Consider the following 21,256-nt stretch of genomic DNA (forward strand, 5'->3'; position numbering starts at 1 on the left):
TCAGTGTGCCTGAAGGAAAAGCAAGATGGTTCAAAGGTAGTTAACAGGTTTTCCTCTTCTTGTTCTCACCTTGTTTAATTCCAGAACAAGTCAGTGGTGATGGAGAGTCATTTGCTGCCTGCAGACTGCTTATGGATCTCTAAAACCCATTCCTGGTAGATAAATATCTACACCACTGAAAGAACCAACTCCTGGCATTCTCAGCAGAAAGACCACAACTTTAACTATACATAGAAATCAGTGTCTCCTGCCATGAAAATTAACCCTTACTGTAGAATTTCAGGACCGTGATGGACAGAGTGAAAGAGCCTGGACCATTCTGTAGTTATCTTTTCTGGTAATTAAGCAGAAGATCTCTGAACTAATCTCTTGTGCGCACAGTGATAGTGCTGTGTGTGCACTACTCATTAATTTAGATACCTGTGGGCACAAAGAGGGACCTGGACTTTCTGTGCTAGAGGCTATATGGGATATTGCCCATCCAATATTCAGATGCACGTGCAATTAAAAAAAAAAAAAAAAAAATCACACCCAAGTGGGGGAAAATGGGAATTAGTCATGTTTTCAATAGCCAAAAATAGTTATTTATTAATAATTTAAGGTTTTACATTCTTATAATAAATTCCATCTTTAAACTTTTACACCATGAATTAGAGACTCTCCCTTATTGGCAACCTTGTGCAAGTTCACCTTGCATACACACAGGTACACATGCTCACACATACTTCCAGTTTTATACAAAAAAAAAAAAAAAAGACACAAAATATTGCATTTGAGGTGAAGCTCCCTGAAGAGTTTGTACAGAGGTAATGCACTGTTTAGCACATCTGAAAATTCTTAAAAAGTGGAAAAAAAAAAAAATCTGTTTGAAGACAAACTTGTTCCAAGATGACTTATTTACAAAAGGTAAGGCCAAAAAAAAAAAAAAAAAGAGAGACTTTAAAAAGAATGAGAGGAAAAAAATATTAAGTGGAGTAAAGAAGAAAAATCATCATGGGGGGGGAGAAAAAGTGGGGCGGGGGGAAAGAGGGGAAAAAAGAAGACTGCACCTGTTTGGAAAATCCGAGTTGCAAACTTCTGACCATAGATAGCCATTTTCTGTCAAAGAAAGTTTACTTCAATTGAACAATCAAATTAAGCATGCTGCAAATGTATTCTTTGCAATAGAAAAGAAAAGAAAAACCCACAAAAATGCATAAAGAGAACAAAACTGCAGATGTCCCTTAGGCCAATTTCTTTTATGTATGTGAAAATTAAAAAAGAATAAAAACTTTGCCAATCGATTTAAGATTAAATATTTACATTGATCGAGTAAAACACTACAGAGTCCTGGCAAACAAGTACTCCAAATACATCGAGCTGAAACCTCTCTCTTTGGCTCCTCTAAATTCAGAAAAAAGAAACAGTCTTCACTGAAGACAATGATGTATGTTACAGATCCAGATCCGAAAGCAAAGAAAAAAGTAGGACGTTTCCAGTCACTAGAGAACATGTGCTCATCACGCTGCCTGGGCTCCCCCGAAGCGCTGGAAGTCCTCAGTTCCAAGTCACTGCATAGGCGGGGGTGCGGGCACTGAGCGGTTTGCTGCCTCCCTTCCGGCAACAGGACGCGTTTCTTCTTGGAGAACTCTGGCAAGTTGCCACCCTTGGCGATCGCCCATCCCAGCACTGCGTAACCTTGCCTAGCAGGCATTGGCAGCTACTTGCCCACCCTGGGGACCACAAAAGAGAAAGCTGCATTTCTTTGCCGCTGTCAAAGAGAAACCACTGAGGATTGATGGCACGAGCCAGCCAATCGAGGGGCGCAGGCCCGGGGGCTCACGTGGACTGCAGGGAGTCCACTTGGAAGACGTTCTGGTTGGAAGGGGTGGTGAAGTACAGCTGCTGGTTGGACGCGCGATTGTCACAGGGGCTGCTGAGGCCCAGAGTCCGCTCAAAGTCCAGCAGCTGGCCCATGAAGTTGAAGTTGGGCGAGATGTTGGATTTCTTCATCTTGACAATGTCGTAGGCATCATTCATGGACAAGTTGAGCTTCTGCATGAGGTATGCCACTGTCACGGTGACCGAGCGGCTGATCCCTGCCAAGCAGTGTACTAGGACCCCGCAGTTCTTGCCCCGAGCTTCATCTGCACAGAGGGAAAGAGAGAAAGCACATGAGACAACAGCTATGAACTGCTCCAACTGGGGCCAAGTCTGGTCCCAGTGACTGCTAGTGTAAATCAGGAGAAACCCCTTGGAGATGAGGGGAGCTGTACCAGGTCACAGTCATTGGGAGATGAGGCAGACACCCCAAGTGCTTGCAGAAAACTGGGGAAAAATGAATCAGGGTTGAAAGGAAACAAGATGTAGTGAAGAGTATCCCTGGAACAGTGCAGACTTGTATTAGCAGTGGGATCTAAAGACCCTATTTGTATTACATTTCTAACAAAAAAAAAATTCTTTCTAGGTAGATTTGCCCCAGCGGGTGAATGCAGGAAACCCAGCAATATGTCACTGAATGCTTTTGATACAGACAAGCAGACTGCAAAGGTCTATTAAATTATTCTCCAACTGTTGTGCTGCTAACAATGGAGGTATTCAGGCATTTTAAAAGAATGAGGGAAGTCACAGGGGACAGCCCATTAGGAGGAACAGGATGTCAACATTGCTTGAAAATGGGTTCCTTTGTAATAGGAAATGCATTACAATGCCTGGAGATTAGTTTCTTTGTGGCTCCCAGCCCACATTTCTTCCTGCTGTGCTCAGATTACCTACATTCTGCACTATTACCGGTATCACTCAACCGGATTACAACACAGCTTTCCAACAGATAATATGATGCCCACAGCCCCCCCTTAGAAAAAAAACCATCAATTAATGATAATTCCACAAGAAAGGAGACATGGGTTACCATGGAAGTTGAGCAAGAAAAAACAATGCTGAGCTGAATAAAGTAATACAACAGTTTGGAGGTGTGTTAGGGACAGTAGGTATGATCTACTAGAAAAGGTATAGCCCCAGCTATTTTCACTCCAATTTCAGCAGGAGCTTATATTGCAAAACCAACAGGTACTATTATTTGAAGCAGTGTTATTTCAGATCTAGCAGAAGCATTAGGGCTGAATGGGGTGCAGTTATTTACAGGAAATTTAAATTAAAAGAGCACACGTTTGAAAGTGGTGCAATTATCTACAGCAAGGCCATAAATCTGAAGTTTCTTTTAATCCTACTTCTCACTTGGCAACAAAGGAGAACATTAAAGCATTGACTCAGAGGGTGGGATTTTTTTTTCTTCCCCAACTTCTGTGAAATAGGGGAAAGAAAAAAAAAAAAAGAAAAGTATTTTATATTTATATATGGCCAGGGCAGACTGTTCATAATTCCCTAAATGGGACACCCTGGGTTGGCAAGCTACTCCCTGTCTGCTCAAAGTCCGAACACATCTTTAACATTCTCGTGACCGGTGAATGCGACTGATAATTCACCAGGCCTCTGCTAAACCTGGAAAGACATACTCTCCCCGCCCTTGCAAAGGGAAAGGCAGCTCAGAAAGTAAGAGAGCTGTGCAACAGCTGGGCCTCTGCTGAGAGATGAAAGAGATGGAGGGTTTTAAACTGTGCAGAGTGGAAGCAACTGGTGGGGATGGAGTGCCAAGGAGAAGCAGGTCTCACCTATGAAAGAGATGGCCTCGGGGAAGAACTGGGACAAGTTTTGGCTCCAGTGATCGGAGATGGGGATCTGCTTATACTTAAACTCCCCAGCGTTCTCGAAGAGATTGGGCAGGTTGGGGGTCACGTTCAAGATGTACTTGATGCCAAACTCCTCCAAAACGTCCAGGTTGGTGGAATCCTTGGCGCAGCCCAGGTAGAGGTAGGGTAAAATCTCCACCGGGAAGGATGGCTGGTTGTTGGCCAGGGGGCTGCCATCCGAGTCGGTGGCGCTGTTGGGGTCCCTGTCGAGGTCGGACTCGATGTCAGAGGAGGAGTCGGAGCTGATGCGGAGCCCCCCCAGGCCCAGCACGGGCAGCGGTGGGGAGCTGCTGCTGCAGGAGCTGTCGAGGTTGGTCTCGCAGTGCAGGGCAAACTCTGCCTGGAACTTACTGAAGCCGCCTGGAGGAGAGCAGCAGGGCAAAAAACAAGACAAAAAACCAATGCAACCAGTGCAGCCGCTGCCCCCAGATGGGCCTCTCAACCACACTCCAGCTCTGCAAGGAAGCCACAGAGCCCCTTTTCCCCACTCCCTGCCTCCATGAGAGCCTCAGCCCTACAGAAACCCCCCTTCTGATCTCCCCACCCTCCAGCTCTGCAAGAAGGCCACAGCCCCTTCCCCCCATGAGAGCCTCAGCCCTACAGATCCCCCCCATACTCCAGCTCTGCAAGGAGGCTGCTGAGCTTGTTCCTCTCCCCATGAGGGCCTCAGCCCTACAGATCTCCCCCACTTCAGATCCCCCATACTCCTGCAAGGAGGCCCCTAAGCCCCCCCCCCGCCAAGGAGAGCCTCAGCTCTACAGATCCCCCCACATTCCAGCTCTGTAAGAAAGCCACTGAGCCCCTTCTCCTGCCCCATGAGAGCCTTGGCCCTACGGATCCCCCCCATGCTCCATCTCTGCAAGGAGGCTGCTGAGCTCTTATCCACTCTTGACAGCCCCGGCCCTACAAATCTCCCCCCACCCCCCCGAATCCCTCCCCATGCTCCTGCAAGGCCACTGAGCTCCTTACCCCCTCCTCCATGTGAGTCTCAGCCCAACGGATCCCCCCACACTTCAGCTTTGCAAGGAAGCTGCTGAGTCCCTTGCCCCCCCATGACAGCCCTGGCCCTACAAATGCCCCCCGCTTGCAGATCCCCCCATGCTCCTGCAAGGGGGCAACGAGCTCCTTCCTTCCATGACAGCCCCGGCACTACAAATGTCTCTGGCTTCAGATGCCCCCATGCTCCTGCAAGGAGGCCACCGAGCCTCTTCCCCCATGCGAGCCTCAGCACTACAAATGCCCCCCGTCCCCCCCTTCAGGTCCCCTCTATGCTCCTGCAAGAAGGGCACCGAGCTCCTTGCCCCCATGCGAGCCTCAGCCTTCCAGATCCCGCTCCCTTCCCCAGCCCGGGGGGCCCTCACCTTCCAGGTAGTAGGCTTTGCAGCCCTCGTCCTTGAGGCGCTTGAGCAGCAGCCCCAGCACGGTCTCGCCGCTCGTGTTCTCGTTCCAGTCGCTGCTGCTCTCGTCGTAGAGCACGACGGTGTCGGTGCCGCAGCGCCGCGCGAAGCGCTCGCGGTCCTCCTCGCTGCTGGAGAAGAGCGAGCGGAGCGGCAGGTTGCCCTTCTGCAGGCGCCGCAGCATGATGCCCGGCAGGGCCACGCTGATGGCCGACTCGATGTGGGACGACTCGTAGAGCTCCTGCGCGCGGCAGTCCATGAGCAGCAGCCGCTCGCTGCCCCGCTCCAGCTGCTCGTTGAGCCACGCCACGGTCTTGCTGATCGCCATGTCCGACGCGCCGGGCGCGGGCCTGAGCGTCTCTAGCATGGGGAAGGCGGGCTCGGCGCAGCGCCCCTCCGGCTGCGGAGCACGAGGCTGGGGCCGCGCTGCGCGGCGCGGCGGCTCCCTCCACCCGGGGCGGCTGAATCACGCGGCCCTCCCCCGCCGAGCTCACGGGGAGGCCGGGCCAGCCACGCTCCCCGCGGGCATGTGGGCGCCGCGCGGCTTTTCTCAATGGAGCCGGCGGACGACTGCCGCTCCGCTAGCGCGCTGCCCCGCCGCTCTGGCTCCGTCGCGTGCAGCCCGGCAGCCCCGCTCCCTCCTTCCCGCACATGATTCCCCCACCCCCTTCCTCCCCCCGCTCCTCCTCCTCCTCCTCTTCGCTGCGATCAATGTCCCTTTTAATCAGCCCCGCGCACCCCCCGCGCCAGCAGCTCCTCAATGGATACAAGCATGAAACGTCTCAATGGATACATTCTCTCGGCCAGCCAATGGGGGCGCGCGGAAGGGCCGGTTGCCGTGGCGACGGGCCGGCTGGAACAGGTTGTGTTGATGAGTTTGTCATTCACAAAAACGGAAAGGAATTTCCGCTCCGGATAAGCCGAGTGCAAACAAGCGGCTCAGCGGGGGGAAGGAGAAAGAGGAGGAGCGGCCCGGGGGGGAAGGGGCAGGTGAGGGGGGGACACAGCCGGCCGCGGCTCAGGTTTCCTCCTGCCGAAGCTGGGCTGAGCGCGGACGCAGCCAGCGGTGCAGTTATGCGAGGAACAAAAGGCACCTTCTTCCCCCTCCAGATCCTCTCGTAATCCTTAAAAGAACCGATGCCACGAAGGCGGATTCCCCCCCTCCCTTCCCCCGCCTCTTCCTAACTCGTTGGCGTTGATCTCAGCCGGGCTTTTCATTAAAACACCCTTGAAAGCCTGCTCTGCGCCAGGCGACTCGGCGGCGCTAGCTCTGTCCCTGATTGATCTTTGCAGCGGAGAAGGAGTTAACGCCCGATTCATAGAAAACGGGGGTCGGAAGGGGCCTCGGGGAGGGCATAACCCCCTGCAGGACCAACTAGTGCAGCACCCTCCCCATCTGCTCCAGCCCCCCTGCTACACGCAACTGGATCCCCCGACTAGATCACCCCCAGTCAGGGCTTTGTCTACCCAGGGCTCAAAAATCTCCAAGAATGGGGAGGCCACCACCTCTCGGGGTAACTTCTTCCCCATTCTGCCCGACCCCCTCCGCCGCTCGGATTTGATTTCTGAAATCAGACCCCCCCCAAAAAAAAGAAAAGGAAAGGGCCCCGCGATCTGGGGGGCAGGAGCAGCACAGGACGGGGGGCTCCGAGCCCGCCCGCGCCGGTCCTGGCACACCCGGGCGGGAGAGGGTGGTGCTCGGGCCAGTCACGTGGCGCTTTGCCTCGGTGGCAGCTTCCAGCCAGCTCGCCCATAGCTCAGGAAGCCTGCCCGCTACGAGCCCTCGGGATCCTGCCTGGGGCATCCTCCCCGCCGCGGGCAGTGGAGAGGAAGATGGGCCCCCTTGTCTTAGAGGCTTCTCCCGCGTGGCAGTGATCCCGGGAAGAAAGACTTTATTGGATGGATCGCGGCGGGACGAGTGTAGGGCAAGGCTTTTCAAAGCAGGGGGTGGCCAAGTCACGCTTCATTTGGGAAGAGATTTATCCCCCCCACAGCCCAAGAATTGATGGGGTGGTAACAAGTCCTAGTCCGTCGTGCCTCTCTGTAGCGGCGGATGTCCTCGGCTTGCCTCTCCAGGAGGAAGGGGGAGCCCGAGCCCCAGCCCGAGCCGGGGGTGGGTTTCAGAGGAAAGGATCGGGCGCAGGGAACCCGCCGCCCCCCTGATCCGAGCTCCCTCCCTCCCGGGCCGGGGAGCGAGACGCCGCTATTGGCTCCTGTGCGCCGAGTCGTGACTGCCGGCTCCCCCCCCGGCGATCAGTGCGCGGCGGGGAGGCAGCAGGTGCCGGGGCAGCCCAGCTCTCCCCTCGCCCACGAACAGGAGGATCTGCGGGATCCCGCTGGAGGATCGATCCTGTGCTGCCTGCAGGAAGGCGGCAAAGCAAAGGGCCCTGCTGAGCCGCAGGGATTCCGGGGCAGGGGAAAAAGCCGAAGCCCTGGGGCTTGGGCCTGTGCTCCCTCTGCATTTCAGCAGGTCCTCTTGGTTACTGCCGGCCAACGGCCCTTCAGGGGTCTGATCAGCCCCTGCACTCTAAGGATCTGCAGGGGGTGCCTGATCCCTGCGGGTTTTCTGGCCTCGCTGCTTTGAATGAAACACATCCTGGTCTACATTGCTAAGTCTGCTGTTAGTCCCTGCCTGGCTCTGCGATCCTTTCTGTGACACTGCTCCCATCCTCTGAAGTGATGAATGGCCTTATCCCAGACAGGAGGAGGGCCCCTGAGAGTTAGATCTCTGCAGTAATAAGGCAGAGATTATTTGGTTTTATTATTTGCTTTTTCTAGGTCAGTGATTTCTGCCCTTCTAAGTCAGTGGTTCCCTCCTGCTCCTAGGTCAGTGGTTTGCCACCTTTTTGGACCAGGACCTGTTTGTAAATATTGATGGTCAGTCCTGACCCGGTAAATAGTTCAAGTAGAAAACTGTCCCCCGCCCCCCTTCCCCCCCCCCCCCCCAGGCCCCTCACTCTTGACCCCAACTCCTGGGAGAGTGTGTGGGGTATGGGGGCCCCTTGCAGGCTAAAACTCTCATATGTGAGTTCCCATGTTTCCCATGTTTTTCTCCTTGAAAGGAGAATCCATTTTTAAAGTTTGTTGATCCATTTTTTAAGTTTGTTCATGACCCTTTTATATGTTCTTGCACCCCATTTTGGGGTCACAACCCACAGGTTAAGAAATGCTGTTCTAGGTAACTTGGTGTTATGAATTTTCCTTGTATTTTCTGCACCAAAAATCTATGTTAAAAGACGGATGCAGCATTAGTCACTCAAGATGTAGGAAATGGCTATCTTAAGGTTGCAAGTGATACAGTAGTATCTTTAATTACATGTTCTCCTCTGCCATTTCAGAGGCGGCTGCTTCCAAAATGGGGCATATATGTGTTATGGAGAATGCGCTGTCCTTCAGTGCAGTGTTCAGCCCAAATGAGGCGAGCCCACTGTTTTAACACTGGCAATGCTCTGCTAAGGACCAGTCACTCAACTCTCTTTCTAAACTGTTGCTGGACTGTTGTTATAAAAGACTATCATTACCAAACTGTGTGGATCCGTTACAATTTTTGCATGCTCAGAATGTGGGCCGAGCCAAACAGATGTTCATAGGCACAGCCATCCTCTTACTCCCTGCCAAACTTTAACTTCTTAATTTCACCCACTGTAGTGCTGAAGTAAACCTGTAGGCTCTTTGGGGCTGAGACTGTCTTTTGGCTGTCTGTTAGTACAAGGCCTCACATGACAGTTCCTGACCTATGATTAGGGCTATTAGCCTCTATGGTAAATCATATAATAAAATAGTAATCAAAGTTCAACTCTTTTTTTTTTTTAATAACAGCGAAGTGTTTTCTGGCAGCAATCTCAAACATGCCCAAAGTCTTTTTCTTAAAATTCTATAAGGCTTTCTGTAAGGACAGACAGTTGGCTTAGAAAATATCAGCTGGAAAAGTGAAACTTATGCAAGACAAGAGAAACTACAGACAAGGTCTCAGAATGAAAACTCTTTGATAACCTTAATTGTAGTTCTCTCTTAGAGTCATAGCCCAGGTACAGACATTACACTTTTACTAGTATAAGAGATCAAAAACCAGTCTATACCTGTAACAGAACAAAATTCAGCACACATAGACTGGCTTAAAAATGGTGGAACTTGATTTAAAATCCCCCCCTTCCCCCAAGGGCGAATGTACGTTCTGTTCGCTACTGAACTAAACGACGCCACTTATAAAAAAACACGTAATTAAGATCGATTCTGCCTCAGGCTTTTTGAGTGTCTGTATCTAGCCACAGTCATAGAGGAGTAAAGCTGGAAGGGATCTTCAGAGGTCATCTAGTCCAACCCCCTGCCTGAGGCAGGATCACCTCTAGCCAAATCATCCTATATAAACCATAAGCTCTATGTAAGACTACAGTCAGCCCAAAAGCAATACAATTTTTTGCCAGGCATATGGAAAGTATAACTTTCTGATCACAACATGTTTTTAGGAAGAAATAATATATTCAGATTATCACTACAGAGCATTTTTATGGCAGTTTATGACGATGTAAAATAAAATTATAGTAATTAAACAGTTAAGTGAAAATTTCATTTTGTGAAAGCTATCAATCCTAATGAAATATTTTCCTCATACTGTGATAACAACTATTAGTAGGAAACACTTAATACATATCTTTTATCTATAGATTTGACCATGTTGAACAAAGGTGAATAAGCATTGCTATTGCCATACATGACTGGAATTTTATAAATAAGTGAGAACGGAGCCCAAAATGACAGCAAAAACTAAAATGAAGGGGTCCCATTCATTGGATGGAATAGGTATTTCCTAAATGGAGAAAGGTATGCACGTAGTTATACAATGTCATGATGCAATTTTCCCAGTACTACATCTTGATATTGCAGAGTTGCAACGCCAAGTTTGCAAATGCTGCATCACTGCAGAATTAAGCAGACTGATGACTACTGAGTGATAACTTATGGTAACAGCCAGAGTCTCTTCCAGCATGTTCTAGTGCTTAATCACTTGATGAAAATTTAAATTAAACAGTAAATTACAAATTAAGTCTTGCTTTCCATTCCCATTCCCCTTCCTCCTTCCTTTCAATAGATATGCATGCTCTGTTAATAGCTGGCAGCATGGGGCAGACTTGGTCACTTAGGTAAACTCCCATCTGATGTTGGTTCTAGGGGAGATCTACACTTGAGTTTCAGCTGGGTGTCAGTGGGAAAGGAAATTGCTCTTCATATATCTTTTAATTCACCTGACCTTCTACAGCCACTAGTTAAAAGGAGGATAGTAGGAACTGCCTTGCCACTTGGCTTTTTCACCCTCTCTCAAATTTAACATTTCATTTGGTGGCAGGCAGAGCTGGCCTTTGGACTTTGAAAAGGTTTTTGTTTTGTTTTGTTTTTGCAGCTTTCATCCTCCCCCAGTTTGGGACTATGAATGAAATCCTCTCTTGGGCAGAGGCCCAGGAAAGGCTTATACATCACTACAGTCCTGTGTTGATGGCTTTAATTGCACAGGCTTTCTGATTAGCCTCTGCGCCCCCTGTGTAAAGGCCTACAAAGTCCTTGGAACATTTAAGGGCTGAGATTTTCTGAACTGTTTTGCAGGATCTAGGCATATTGGGCTGATCCACAAAGGAGACGTACACTCAGAGTTACAATCCTTAACTTGTATGTGCTCTGCCATTTGGTGGAATCCAGGGCCCTGTTTAGATGTTCAGGCTCCTTATATAATATAGAGGAGAATTAGGCACCTAACAAAGGCATGCAGAAAGCCAGCATGGTGTGTCAACTAACTTGATAAGAAATAGGAGGACATGCTCAGAGAGTCAGTCACCTAGTTCCAGCAGAGGGCTTGTGGTTGAGGATGCCAAACTGAGAAAGGCAGCTAAGCCAGGTTAGTTCTTTCTCATGTAGAAACAGTAGGAGCGCACTACGGCTGTTTCTCCCCAGACCGGATGGACCAGTAAATAGAGCACTTAGCTGGGATGTAGCAGACTGAGGCTTAAATCCCTTGTCAATCTAATTTGGAACAAGGATTTTTGCCCAGACCTCCTACTTCACAAGAGTGATCTCAGGAGAGGCCTATACAGTGTTCTGAGATATAAATCTCTCAATCTCCCTGCTGCACTTTGTATAAATAATTAAATAACACTGCAGCAAGAACTTGAACCTTGGTCCTCTGTATCACAGGAAAATCCCTGTGAGCTCTCTTGGCTGTGTTTTATGCAAGGCCCGATTTTGCTAGCATATTCTGAGAATGCCTCCCAAACTGGACCATACAAGCAAGACATGGAGGGACAGCTGCTTTATGAAACCAGCCTGGGCTTAGGCACCAAGCTGCTCACTAGTACCATGATTTGGGTGGCTCAGCAGCAGAAAATCAGGTACCTCAAGAGTTAGGCAGCAACTGAGGGGCTAAATTTTGGATTTAGACATATTAAGGGACAGTTAGATATGTCCTTTTGTGACTCTGGCACCAAATTCCTGTTCATTTCAGTGGAATTGTGCATCTAAATACTTCAGCCTGTGTCAAACAAATCTCAGCCTAGCTATCTGGTGGTAGATTTGCTATACTGAATGAACAGCACCCTAAAAGGGGGAAAAATTGCATTTTAGACATAAGAACATAGGATTTGTCATATTAGACCACAGCATTTGTCCATGAAATCCTGTACCTTGCTATTAGAATTCTTTTGTACAGTTCCTTCAGAAGAAAGTGAAAGGGCTTCATAATACATTTTACTTGTTTCATGTAAAACACAAACAATTTAGGGAAGTGAGATATAAATGATTATCCAAAGCGCAATTAGCTTAAATAATTCCTGCAGTTGGAGAAATAATACACTGAATAACTCCATTTAGGAAATCCTTCTGACTCAAGTACTTTCCTTGAAACTGGAAATAGCTGAGTGACCTCAAGTACATTTTTAACCGTGCCTCATACTGAGGTAATGTAATTAGCAATTACTTAGCAGCAGTACTTTAAAAAATACTTAATGGGTGCTAGAGAAATGCATTTGTTTGTCAATTTCTAAAAATATATATATAAACAGAGTTCATGTGAATTTAGTTTCCCAATTGCCATCAATAGAGGAAAATGAAGTTTTAATTGTTACCAATCTGGAATCTGATGAGAAAGGCCTATTAAAGAGGAAGAAAGTGAAGACCAGTGATTTTGGAAGTGATACCAAAAGGTACAGTAGCTACACACATACATGAAGGACAGTTGTATTTAGAGGACTAGTTCCTCTATTCTCCTTTCCCAAGATCTTGATTAAATAAAGCTGGTGATATTCATACATGCTACCCCAAGCAGCCCATCAACATATCAAAGAGCAGGGGTTTTATTTGGCAGCAAGTTTTACATGAGCCAAGGCGTCTCAGTGGGCAAAATTCATTCATCTGCAGACAGACAGTACAAGACTTAGGCTTAAATGAGGTTCAGATAGTGTGATGGTCCTTTGCACAGGGATGAATGGGTATAGGATGTTCACACTGAATTCTATTAAGCATTCATGTGAAGCAGGGATAAGTAAATCCATTGCCCATCACTAAAACAAGATCCTAAACATAGGCAGCCAAATTAAAGTAAAAAAAAAAAAAAAAATCTTCTCTAGTAATAAATTACATATCTTAAATTAAAAAAATGGAGATGAAAGCTTTTCTTACCACGGCAAACGGACTGTGTTCTTGTATTATATGCAGTGGAACACCCTTGTTCAAAGAAGTTTCAAGAAATTGATGAGACAATAGCAGCAGTCATCACACTAACTGTCTATTCATGACACAGGAATACCATGCTCCTTGGTACATTGCTCAAATTACACTTTGCAAAATTGTATATGTACCTATGATAGTCCCAATTATATTTTGAAAGGTTTTGAGGGCATGAAGTAGCAGAAGCAGCATAATTGAAGTGTCTCACTTCAGCGAAGTTATGCCAATTAACACTGTCTGAAAATCTGTCCCAACATGACGTGTTAGATGTATTAATCCTACTAGGAAATAACCTAACACATTTAGCATTCCTTTCCCCTAGCAATAGTGAGAAACTGTTGGAAACAAGTCTTTTCCCTGTGCTAAAGAGTTGTTTTCTTCTGGGTTTCTAGGCTCCTTCTCTCTAGTTCAGGGGTTGTCAACTGGAGGTAGGTGTACCCCTGGGGGTACTTGAGAAGGCTGTAGGGAGTATGCATGGGCAGGCAGGGACAGAGTGCTGCCATGCATTATCCCGCTCTGCTGTGCAGGTGCCGCCCGCTCAGCTGGACACAAGGGTGGGGGAAGCTCTCACACAGTGGCCGTCACTGCTCCACGTTCAGCCGTGTGCTACCCCCAGCTCTGCATCTGGCCGTGCACCAGCACCTCCTCTCCCCCCTGCAAATCCACATCCAGCTGCTGGGGGTACACTGATCCAAAAAGGTTGAAAACCCCATCTCTAGTTAGCTGCTCTGCCCCTTGGGAATAAAGTCTATGGAGGGCTGACAGGTACTAGAGTATGGGAAGAGTAAACAAGCACCAAATTTGCCCAGCACAGGTTAACAGATTTGTTCAGAGGGCAGAAAAAGAAATGAAAATTAATACCCACAAAAGGTTCTCATACTGGGATTGGTCTGTTTAGGAAAACAAATGCACTCTAGCTATCTTGCATCATGGGTCTAGAGCCATGGTTCTCAAATTCCTTAGTCTCAAGGTACCCCTTGGAAAATTCCAGCTATAGCTTGCACTCATTTTTTGACCGTGGAGAAACAACAGAGCAAATCTTCTATTGCAAAGAACTAAGATAGACTACAACATGTCAGAATGTTTTTTACACTATGGATTCCTATTTGAAATCTCAAATTGTGTAGGTATTTTTACACCTAACAGTGCTAATATTGTGCAGCACTCCATGGAACCCTTCAAAGGATCTCACGGCACCCAATGGTACCTCAGCAGCCTAGTTGAGAATCATTGGCTTAAAGGGAAGGCAGAGAGGAATCCAATCCAGGTATTCACCACCCAATTTTCAGAGCACACTTTCACATGATGGTTAGAACAAGCACTCTGATTTTGAGGAAGACCAGCATGTTATTCAACATCAGGATATCACAGAAGTAGGGATATGCGGAGGCAACTGAAACTTACAATCAAAACTTCCCTTTGTTTCACAGCTGAAGTTATTAAATAAACCTAAATAAGGGCCCATTTCAGCAACCATACCCAAGTCCATTGTCTTCAATGGGACAACAAGTGTGCTGAAAGATTTACATGTACTTAAATACACCTGTGACTTGGGGCGTAGATTCTATTTCATCTGCTTCATTTCCAAAAATTGGAGGTATAGGAGACAGACCAGAAGCGCAAAGAAAACTGCCAAACTTCAGCTGTGCAAAAATCCAATGCACTTCTTGTGTCCTATAAATCATCTTAATACTCCCCCTTTATCTGGAAGTTTAGAAGTGCTTGCTTTTCAAAGGAAAAATAATAAGAGGCAATGTAGCATGAATCAAACAGGAGGAAAAAAGGATAATGCCCTAAAAGGTGAGTGACTTATTAAAAATACATTGGACAATGCTGAGTCATGTAGTTTCCTAGGCAATTATAAAGGAATTATAGACTTCTGGTATAAGGGCTTTTAAAAAATGTATCTTGGAGACGCACGAGTTTAGGTACTTTACTGCATACTCCATGCATTGGAAGAGACATGCTTGCTAGTCTCATTACTTGTTGCTCTAGCCTGGTTTTCCTACACTACGTCCCCTGGCAGATGTTCAACTAAAGGCACCATGGGATCTGATACATGATCCCAACAATCATGCTTTCTGCCATGCTACCCTTGCATGACAGGAGGTGCAATTGCAGGATCAAGGATCTGATTCCCATTGAGCCATATTGCTGGTGGAGGGGTGCCTGGTTTCATGCTCCCTCTGCACTGGCAATTAGGAAGTCAATCATTTGATCCATGCTCCCAGACTCAGGAAAATATCGGTGTCAAGGGCTCCAACAGGCCCCCAGGGCTGAGAGCACAGATCAGCTGATTGCTGTTCCCATCCTCCAGGGTGCAGCAGACTCCAGCTGCACTTCAGAGGCTGGGAGCTCTGATCAGGTGCCTTTCCCAGTCACTGGTGTACAGCAAAGTCAAGGGCTCCAATGCCCTGCTGTGGCTGGGAGCAGAAGCTGATGGGTGCTCCCAGCCTCAGGGGCACATCAGAGCCCTCGATTCCTACTGGCTGTGGAGGCTGGGAAGGGCAATCAGCTCATCAGCCCTCCCAAGGTGGGAGCCCTGATCATCCTAGCAACGTGCAATTTGAGGCATGATGGAGACCAGCCACGAAGTTACGTTTCTTATGTAATAACTTAGTGGCTTATTCCTTATTTTATCATGCCATTAATTGCATTAAAATGTGCCTTAAATTAATCAGGGTTAATCATATCTTAAGTGTAATGTCTGCCAGGGGCCTTTGTTCTTAAGAGGAATGAGCAGTAACAACTATTCTCTCCAATATTTCTAGTCACCATTCAGTATATTACAGTGCGTGCGGTATGGTGATAACAGTGTGGTTCCTTGTCTCAGCTCACATTATTTATTCAGTGAATAGGTACTACAATCATATCAAAAGAGGTAAATTAGATTAGATATTATTTTCTGAGAGTAATTTGATAATCCCAATCTAATTGCAATACAAAAAAGTATAACTCCTCCCTCCTACATACGCTGTAATCCTTTCTCTCACAATTGGTGTGTGCACCTACACCCTTTTCATGGGTCCTTATGCCTGCTCTACTACTTCTGTATTAGAGCTATCCATGGTCATATGTTCATAGATTGTAGAGTTGGAAGGGACCACAATGGATCATCATGTCTGACCCCCTGCCCCTAGCAGGAAAGAGGACTGAAGTCAGATGACCCCAGCCAAGTGACTGTCAAGCCTCTTCTTGAAGACCTCCAAGTTAAGTGATAGTACCACTTCTCTTGCAAGCCCATTCCAGCTTCTGGCCACCCTTACTGTAAAAAAATTCTTCCTAACGTCTAACCTAAATCTCCTCTCCATTATTTTGCACCCATTGTTCCTAGTTACTCCCTGGGGGCTCTTTGGTAAATAGCGCATCACCAGTTCCCTGTTGTCCTCCCTTGATAAACTTGTAGGCGGCTACAAGGTCTCCCCTCAGACGTCTCTTGTGAAGGCTGAAGAGATCCAGATCTCGCAACCTCCTTCGTAGGGTCTTTCACGGAAGCCACTAATCCCTCCAGGAGGGAGTAAGAGTCCCTGTGAGATCCTGGAACACAGGTCACAGTGAGGCACTATGCCCGATGGATGCCATCTGTGAGGCATGGGACACAGTAATGGAAGCTCAGAGCTGTGTGTAAATCCCTTGGCATCGGGGCATTAAAATGGGCAGCCTTCTGCTTATTACATCAGGTTGATCCCAACAAGTCATGGCAGGAAACACAGGGCAGACTGCCCTAGACTAAGTGACGAGCCAGTATGGTGACTGGCCACGAGTAGGTGCCTTCATCACACCTAGCAACATGCTGAAGTTATCATGTAGACTACATATTGTACTACATGTACCTCTTTTAAAATTATGCAGGACAGATGGGAAAGGGAAATGTCATCAGTAAGACATTTGAATCTGTCGTTCAGATCTGTTTATCCAACTCAAACTCAGGTGGCTACTACATGCAGTATGGGTCATTCCCAGGGGCGATAAGGGAACCTTGGGTTTCACATCATATAATTTCCTTGGAAGTCTTCACAGAGATGGAGCTTGTTCCACTAAGGAGGAGGAAGGAAATTCACCTGCTATCCCCAATATATTTTGGGAATCTAGTTCAGACGTCTGCATAGAGAACCCTCCCCCCTGCACTGCTGTCTGGTCCCCAAGGCTGCTTGCAGCCCACCAACACTTCAGCTGTACAGAAATAGTAACTGTAACTGCATTACTTGCCTGTCCATGGAGTCCCACACTGGAAGAGGAGAAGGGGGGGAAAAAGGGAGGCAAGATGATGTTCTATAACACAAGGGGCAAAAAACATATGATGGAAGTCAGACTCAGTTGAAGAGGAGAATCTCTTTTTTTCTACTGACATTAATTTTATCACAATGGGGCATATTCTGTGGTCTGTTACCTTGGTCCCAAATGTGGACTAACTCAATGGAGTCAATTTTTGTTACCTTGGATTTTCCTGACATAACAGTTTGGAATGTGGCCCTATATTTACTTCAGGTGCTTTCTGATTTTTAAAGTGAATAATTTTACAGCACTGCAAAATGGGTGAAGATTACCTTTACAAACTCTGTGAGTTTTGCCTTGCATTTGAGTTGGGATGATCATGGCCATTTCCTAGGCCTACTCTTTTGTGGAGCTAGGATCCTGCACAAGACCCTTTTGGAGGGGCTTTTGAGAGACCTGGGAGTAGAGCTGGTTGTCTCTCAAAAATACCCACCCCTTCCCCACTCATGTTTTTGGCATTTGCATGAGACCCTAGAGACACGATACAGTTCACTCAGTTAAAAGAGAATAGAAATATCCTCTTGAATTGCAGAAATTGTTTTAAAGTGACACATATTATGTTCATTATGTTATTTATGATGTATCCTGGTTGGATAGAATTTTTAATACGTATAGAAACAGTCAATGACAAAGACGTGCAGCTTTTGGTGGAGTAGGTCTATTCCGGTGAGTGAGTGTTCACAGAACAATTACATAAGTGTCAGAGTAGTGAGGAACTTCTGACATTCATGGCAGATTAACTTTTTGCAGTCAGAAATGTCGTAACTGCTGTTCCCTGGCATTTAGCATATACCACCGCTGAAGCATCTTTAAATTGATTCTTGGGTATTTTACAAAGTATAATTTGTTAGCACAAGATATTGGAGCAGTTTTTATGCTAGAGAAAACAGGAGATTTTCACAGTTGCAGTGAGGAGAACATTTGTGAGGACTGTCTTAAATCATAAAAGAGGGTGTGAAAGTTATTATCCCATATGCCTGGAATTTACTATAGTAGAGCTAATTACTACCCCTGAATTTAAAGGCCTGTCAGTATTTTCATTATCACACCCACCATCATCACCATTTTTCAAGTTTTAGTTTTCCTATATATATATATATATATATATATATATATATATATTTTTTTTTTAAATCTTATTTTCACTCCATAATAATAATGAAATATTGAAGGAAAGCTGATCTCAATGAACTCAGGCGATTAGTCAAGGACACACTGCAGAGTAGGAGTTTTGAAGGGATGGGAGCCCAAGAAGGGTGGCTGTGCCTTAAGGAAACGATCCTTCGGGCACAAAGCAAGACGATCCCCGAGCGAGGCAAAAGAGGGAAAGGGGCCAGGAGGCTTCCCTGGCTGACCACAGAAATCCAGGGCAGCCTAAGGGCCAAAAGGGGAGCACATAAAAAGTGAAAACAGGGAGAGATCACCAAAGATGAATATACCTCCTTTGCTCGTGCTTGTAGGGAGGCAGTTAGACGGGCCAAAGCTACCATGGAGCTGAGGATGGCAACCCAAGGAAAAGACAACAAGAAATTGTTTTTTAGATATATAGGGAGTAAAAGGAAGGCCCAGGGAGGAATAGGACCCCTGCTAAATGGGCAGAAACAATTGGTTATGGACAGGGGGGACAAGGCTGAACTCCTCAACGAGTTCTTTGCCTCAGTGTTCCTAAGTGAGGGGCACGACAAGTCTCTCACTGGGGTTGTAGAGAGGCAGCAGCAAGGCGCCAGACTTCCATGTGTAGACCCTGAAATGGTGCAGAGTCATTTGGAAGAACTGGATGCCTTTAAGTCAGCAGGCCCGGATGAGCTCCATCCGAGGGTGCTGAAGGCACTGGCCGACATCATTGCAGAGCCACTGGCAGGAATATTTGAACGCTTGTGGCGCACGGGCCAAGTCCCGGAGGACTGGAAAAGGGCCAACGTGGTCCCCATTTTCAAAAAGGGGAGGAAGGAGGACCTGGGCAACTATAGGCCAGTCAGTCTCACCTCCATCCTTGGCAAAGTCTTTGAAAAATTATCAAGGCTGACATTTGTGAGAGCCCGGCAGGACAAATTATGCTGAGGGGAAACCAGCACGGGTTTGTAGCAGGCAGATCATGCCTGACCAATCTAGTCTCTTTTTATGACCAGGTTACGAAACGCCTGGACACAGGAGGAGGGGTGGATGTCGTATACTTAGACTTCAGGAAGGCCTTCGATACGGTATCCCACCCCATACTGGTGAACAAGTTAAGAGGCTGTGACTTGGATGACTACACAGTCCGGTGGGTGGCGAAATTGGCTGGAGGGTCGCACCCAGAGAGTCGTGGTAGATGGGTCGGTTTCGACCTGGAAGGGTGTGGGCAGTGGGGTCCCGCAGGGCTCGGTCCTTGGACCGATACTCTTTAATGTCTTCATCAGTGACTTGGACGAGGGAGTCAAATGTACTCTGTTGAAGTTTGCAGATGACACAAAGCTATGGGGAGATGTAGACACACCGGAGGGCAGGGAACAGCTGCAGGCAGACCTGGATAGGTTGCACAAGTGGGCAGAAAACAACAGGATGCAGTTCAACAAGGAGAAATACAAAGTGCTGCACCTAGGGAGGAAAAATGTCCAGCACACCTACAGCCTAGGGAATGACCTGCTGGGTGGCACAGAGGTGGAAAGGGATCTTGGAGTCCTAGTGGACTCTAAGATGAACATGAGCCGGCAGTGTGACAAAGCCATCAAAAAAGCCAATGGCACTTTATCGTGCATCAGCAGATGCATGACGAATAGGTTCAAGGAGGTGATACTTCCCCTCTATCGGGCGCTGGTCAGACCGCAGTTGGAGTACTGCGTGCAATTCTGGGCGCCACACTTCAAGAAGGATGCGGATAACCTGGAGAGGGTCCAGAGAAGGGCCACTCGTATGGTTAAGGGCCTGCAGACCAAGCCCTACGAGGAGAGACTAGAGAAACTGGACCTTTTCAGCCTCCGCAAGAGAAGGTTGAGAGGAGACCTTGTGGCTGCCTATAAGCTCATCACGGGGGCACAGAAGGGAATTGGTGAGTATTTATTCACCAAGGCGCCCCCGGGGGTTACAAGAAACAATGGCCACAAGGTAGCAGAGAGCAGATTTAGATTGGACATTAGGAAGAACTTCTTCACAGTTAGAGTGGCCAAGGTCTGGAACAGGCTCCCAAGGGAGGTGGTGCTCTCCCCTACCCTGGGGGTCTTCAAGAGGAGGTTAGATGAGTATCTAGCTGGGGTCATCTAGACCCAGCACTCTTTCCTGCTTATGCAGGGGGTCGGACTGGATGATCTATTGAGGTCCCTTCCGACCCTAACATCTATGAATCTATGAATCTAAGAAGCTGAAACTTGTGTGGGCACCATTGGGGGGGGGAAAACAGTGTACTAAAATGACAGCATTGTCAGAGAAGATCTCTAAAGGCAAAATAGATTAGTGCTGTGGAAGCAAAACAGGCAAATTTTAATTTTAGTCCATGGAGACAAAAACTAAGAACTACTAGACTATAATGGACCATATAGCCATGACAGTCCTGTACTTAGAAGTTGCTCTATTATGTGCTGATTGCTTAGGATCTTTAGGGGGCATCAAATAACTAGGATTGATCAATAGTCTGGAGTTCTGTTATACCTGGTAACAGCTCTGGGATACCTATAAGGTGCCTCACTATGCTGGGGCTTCAGGGGCCAGGTTCAGGAACCGCTGTGCCAATTTTACATCAGTTGGAGACTTCTTTATGGCAAAGAAATTAATGCTGCAGACATTCAGCTGCCTTCAAGTCAATACTTTCAACCTGTCCCTTCTGCTGTCCTTCCAGCATATAGGCAGACATCAGCATATTGTGCCGATATAGCTCACCACTGCACCATTTAAATAAGAATGTTTTGCACTTTTTCCTCGTCCATTTCTTGGGGTCACTAGCTCTTGTTTTTTATCCCCAGATTGTTCCCAATAAGACATCTTTCAAGCTGATACCAGTATTCTTCACATGAAGGAAGAGGAGAGGGGGGGGAAGTAATAATAAAGTATATCCAAGATCAGGAAAAAAAAAAAAAAGAACTGAGGACTGTGAAGTACACCAAAGATGGAAACGGGATAGGTGGATGACTGTGGAACTATACTAGGAAATGGAAGTTTTATTAGAAACTACTC

The 21,256-nt window shown here is 47.2% G+C and overlaps 2 protein-coding genes across 3 annotated transcripts in view; both read right to left on the bottom strand.

Moving 5' to 3' along the window:
• The window catches only part of POC1B (POC1 centriolar protein B), a 392,982-nt gene that overhangs the window by 236,995 nt on the left and 134,731 nt on the right, over window positions 1-21,256 (bottom strand). The window lies entirely within an intron of this gene.
• DUSP6 (dual specificity phosphatase 6) lies at window positions 562-5,770 on the bottom strand. Its single transcript, XM_006268625.4, has 3 exons — window positions 5,090-5,770; window positions 3,651-4,088; window positions 562-2,126 (listed from the first exon to the last, which is right to left on the bottom strand). Exons 1-3 carry the CDS (start codon window positions 5,490-5,492, stop codon window positions 1,819-1,821), a joined length of 1,149 nt encoding a protein of 382 aa, XP_006268687.1. The 5' UTR covers window positions 5,493-5,770; the 3' UTR covers window positions 562-1,818.

This window comes from Alligator mississippiensis, chromosome 4 (assembly GCF_030867095.1).
Source record: "Alligator mississippiensis isolate rAllMis1 chromosome 4, rAllMis1, whole genome shotgun sequence".
NCBI classification, from domain to species: domain Eukaryota; kingdom Metazoa; phylum Chordata; order Crocodylia; family Alligatoridae; genus Alligator; species Alligator mississippiensis.

Bases quoted from the DNA above. Each gene is read 5' to 3' on its own strand.
- DUSP6 (XM_006268625.4), bottom strand. From the start codon at position 5,492: ATGCTAGAGACGCTCAGGCCCGCGCCCGGCGCGTCGGACATGGCGATC. The intron at 4,089-5,089 runs GTGAGGGCCCCC...GCTCTCCTCCAG, and splicing joins CAAAGCCTACTACCTGGAAG to GCGGCTTCAGTAAGTTCCAG. The intron at 2,127-3,650 runs GTGAGACCTGCT...CCCTCTGTGCAG, and splicing joins CGAGGCCATCTCTTTCATAG to ATGAAGCTCGGGGCAAGAAC.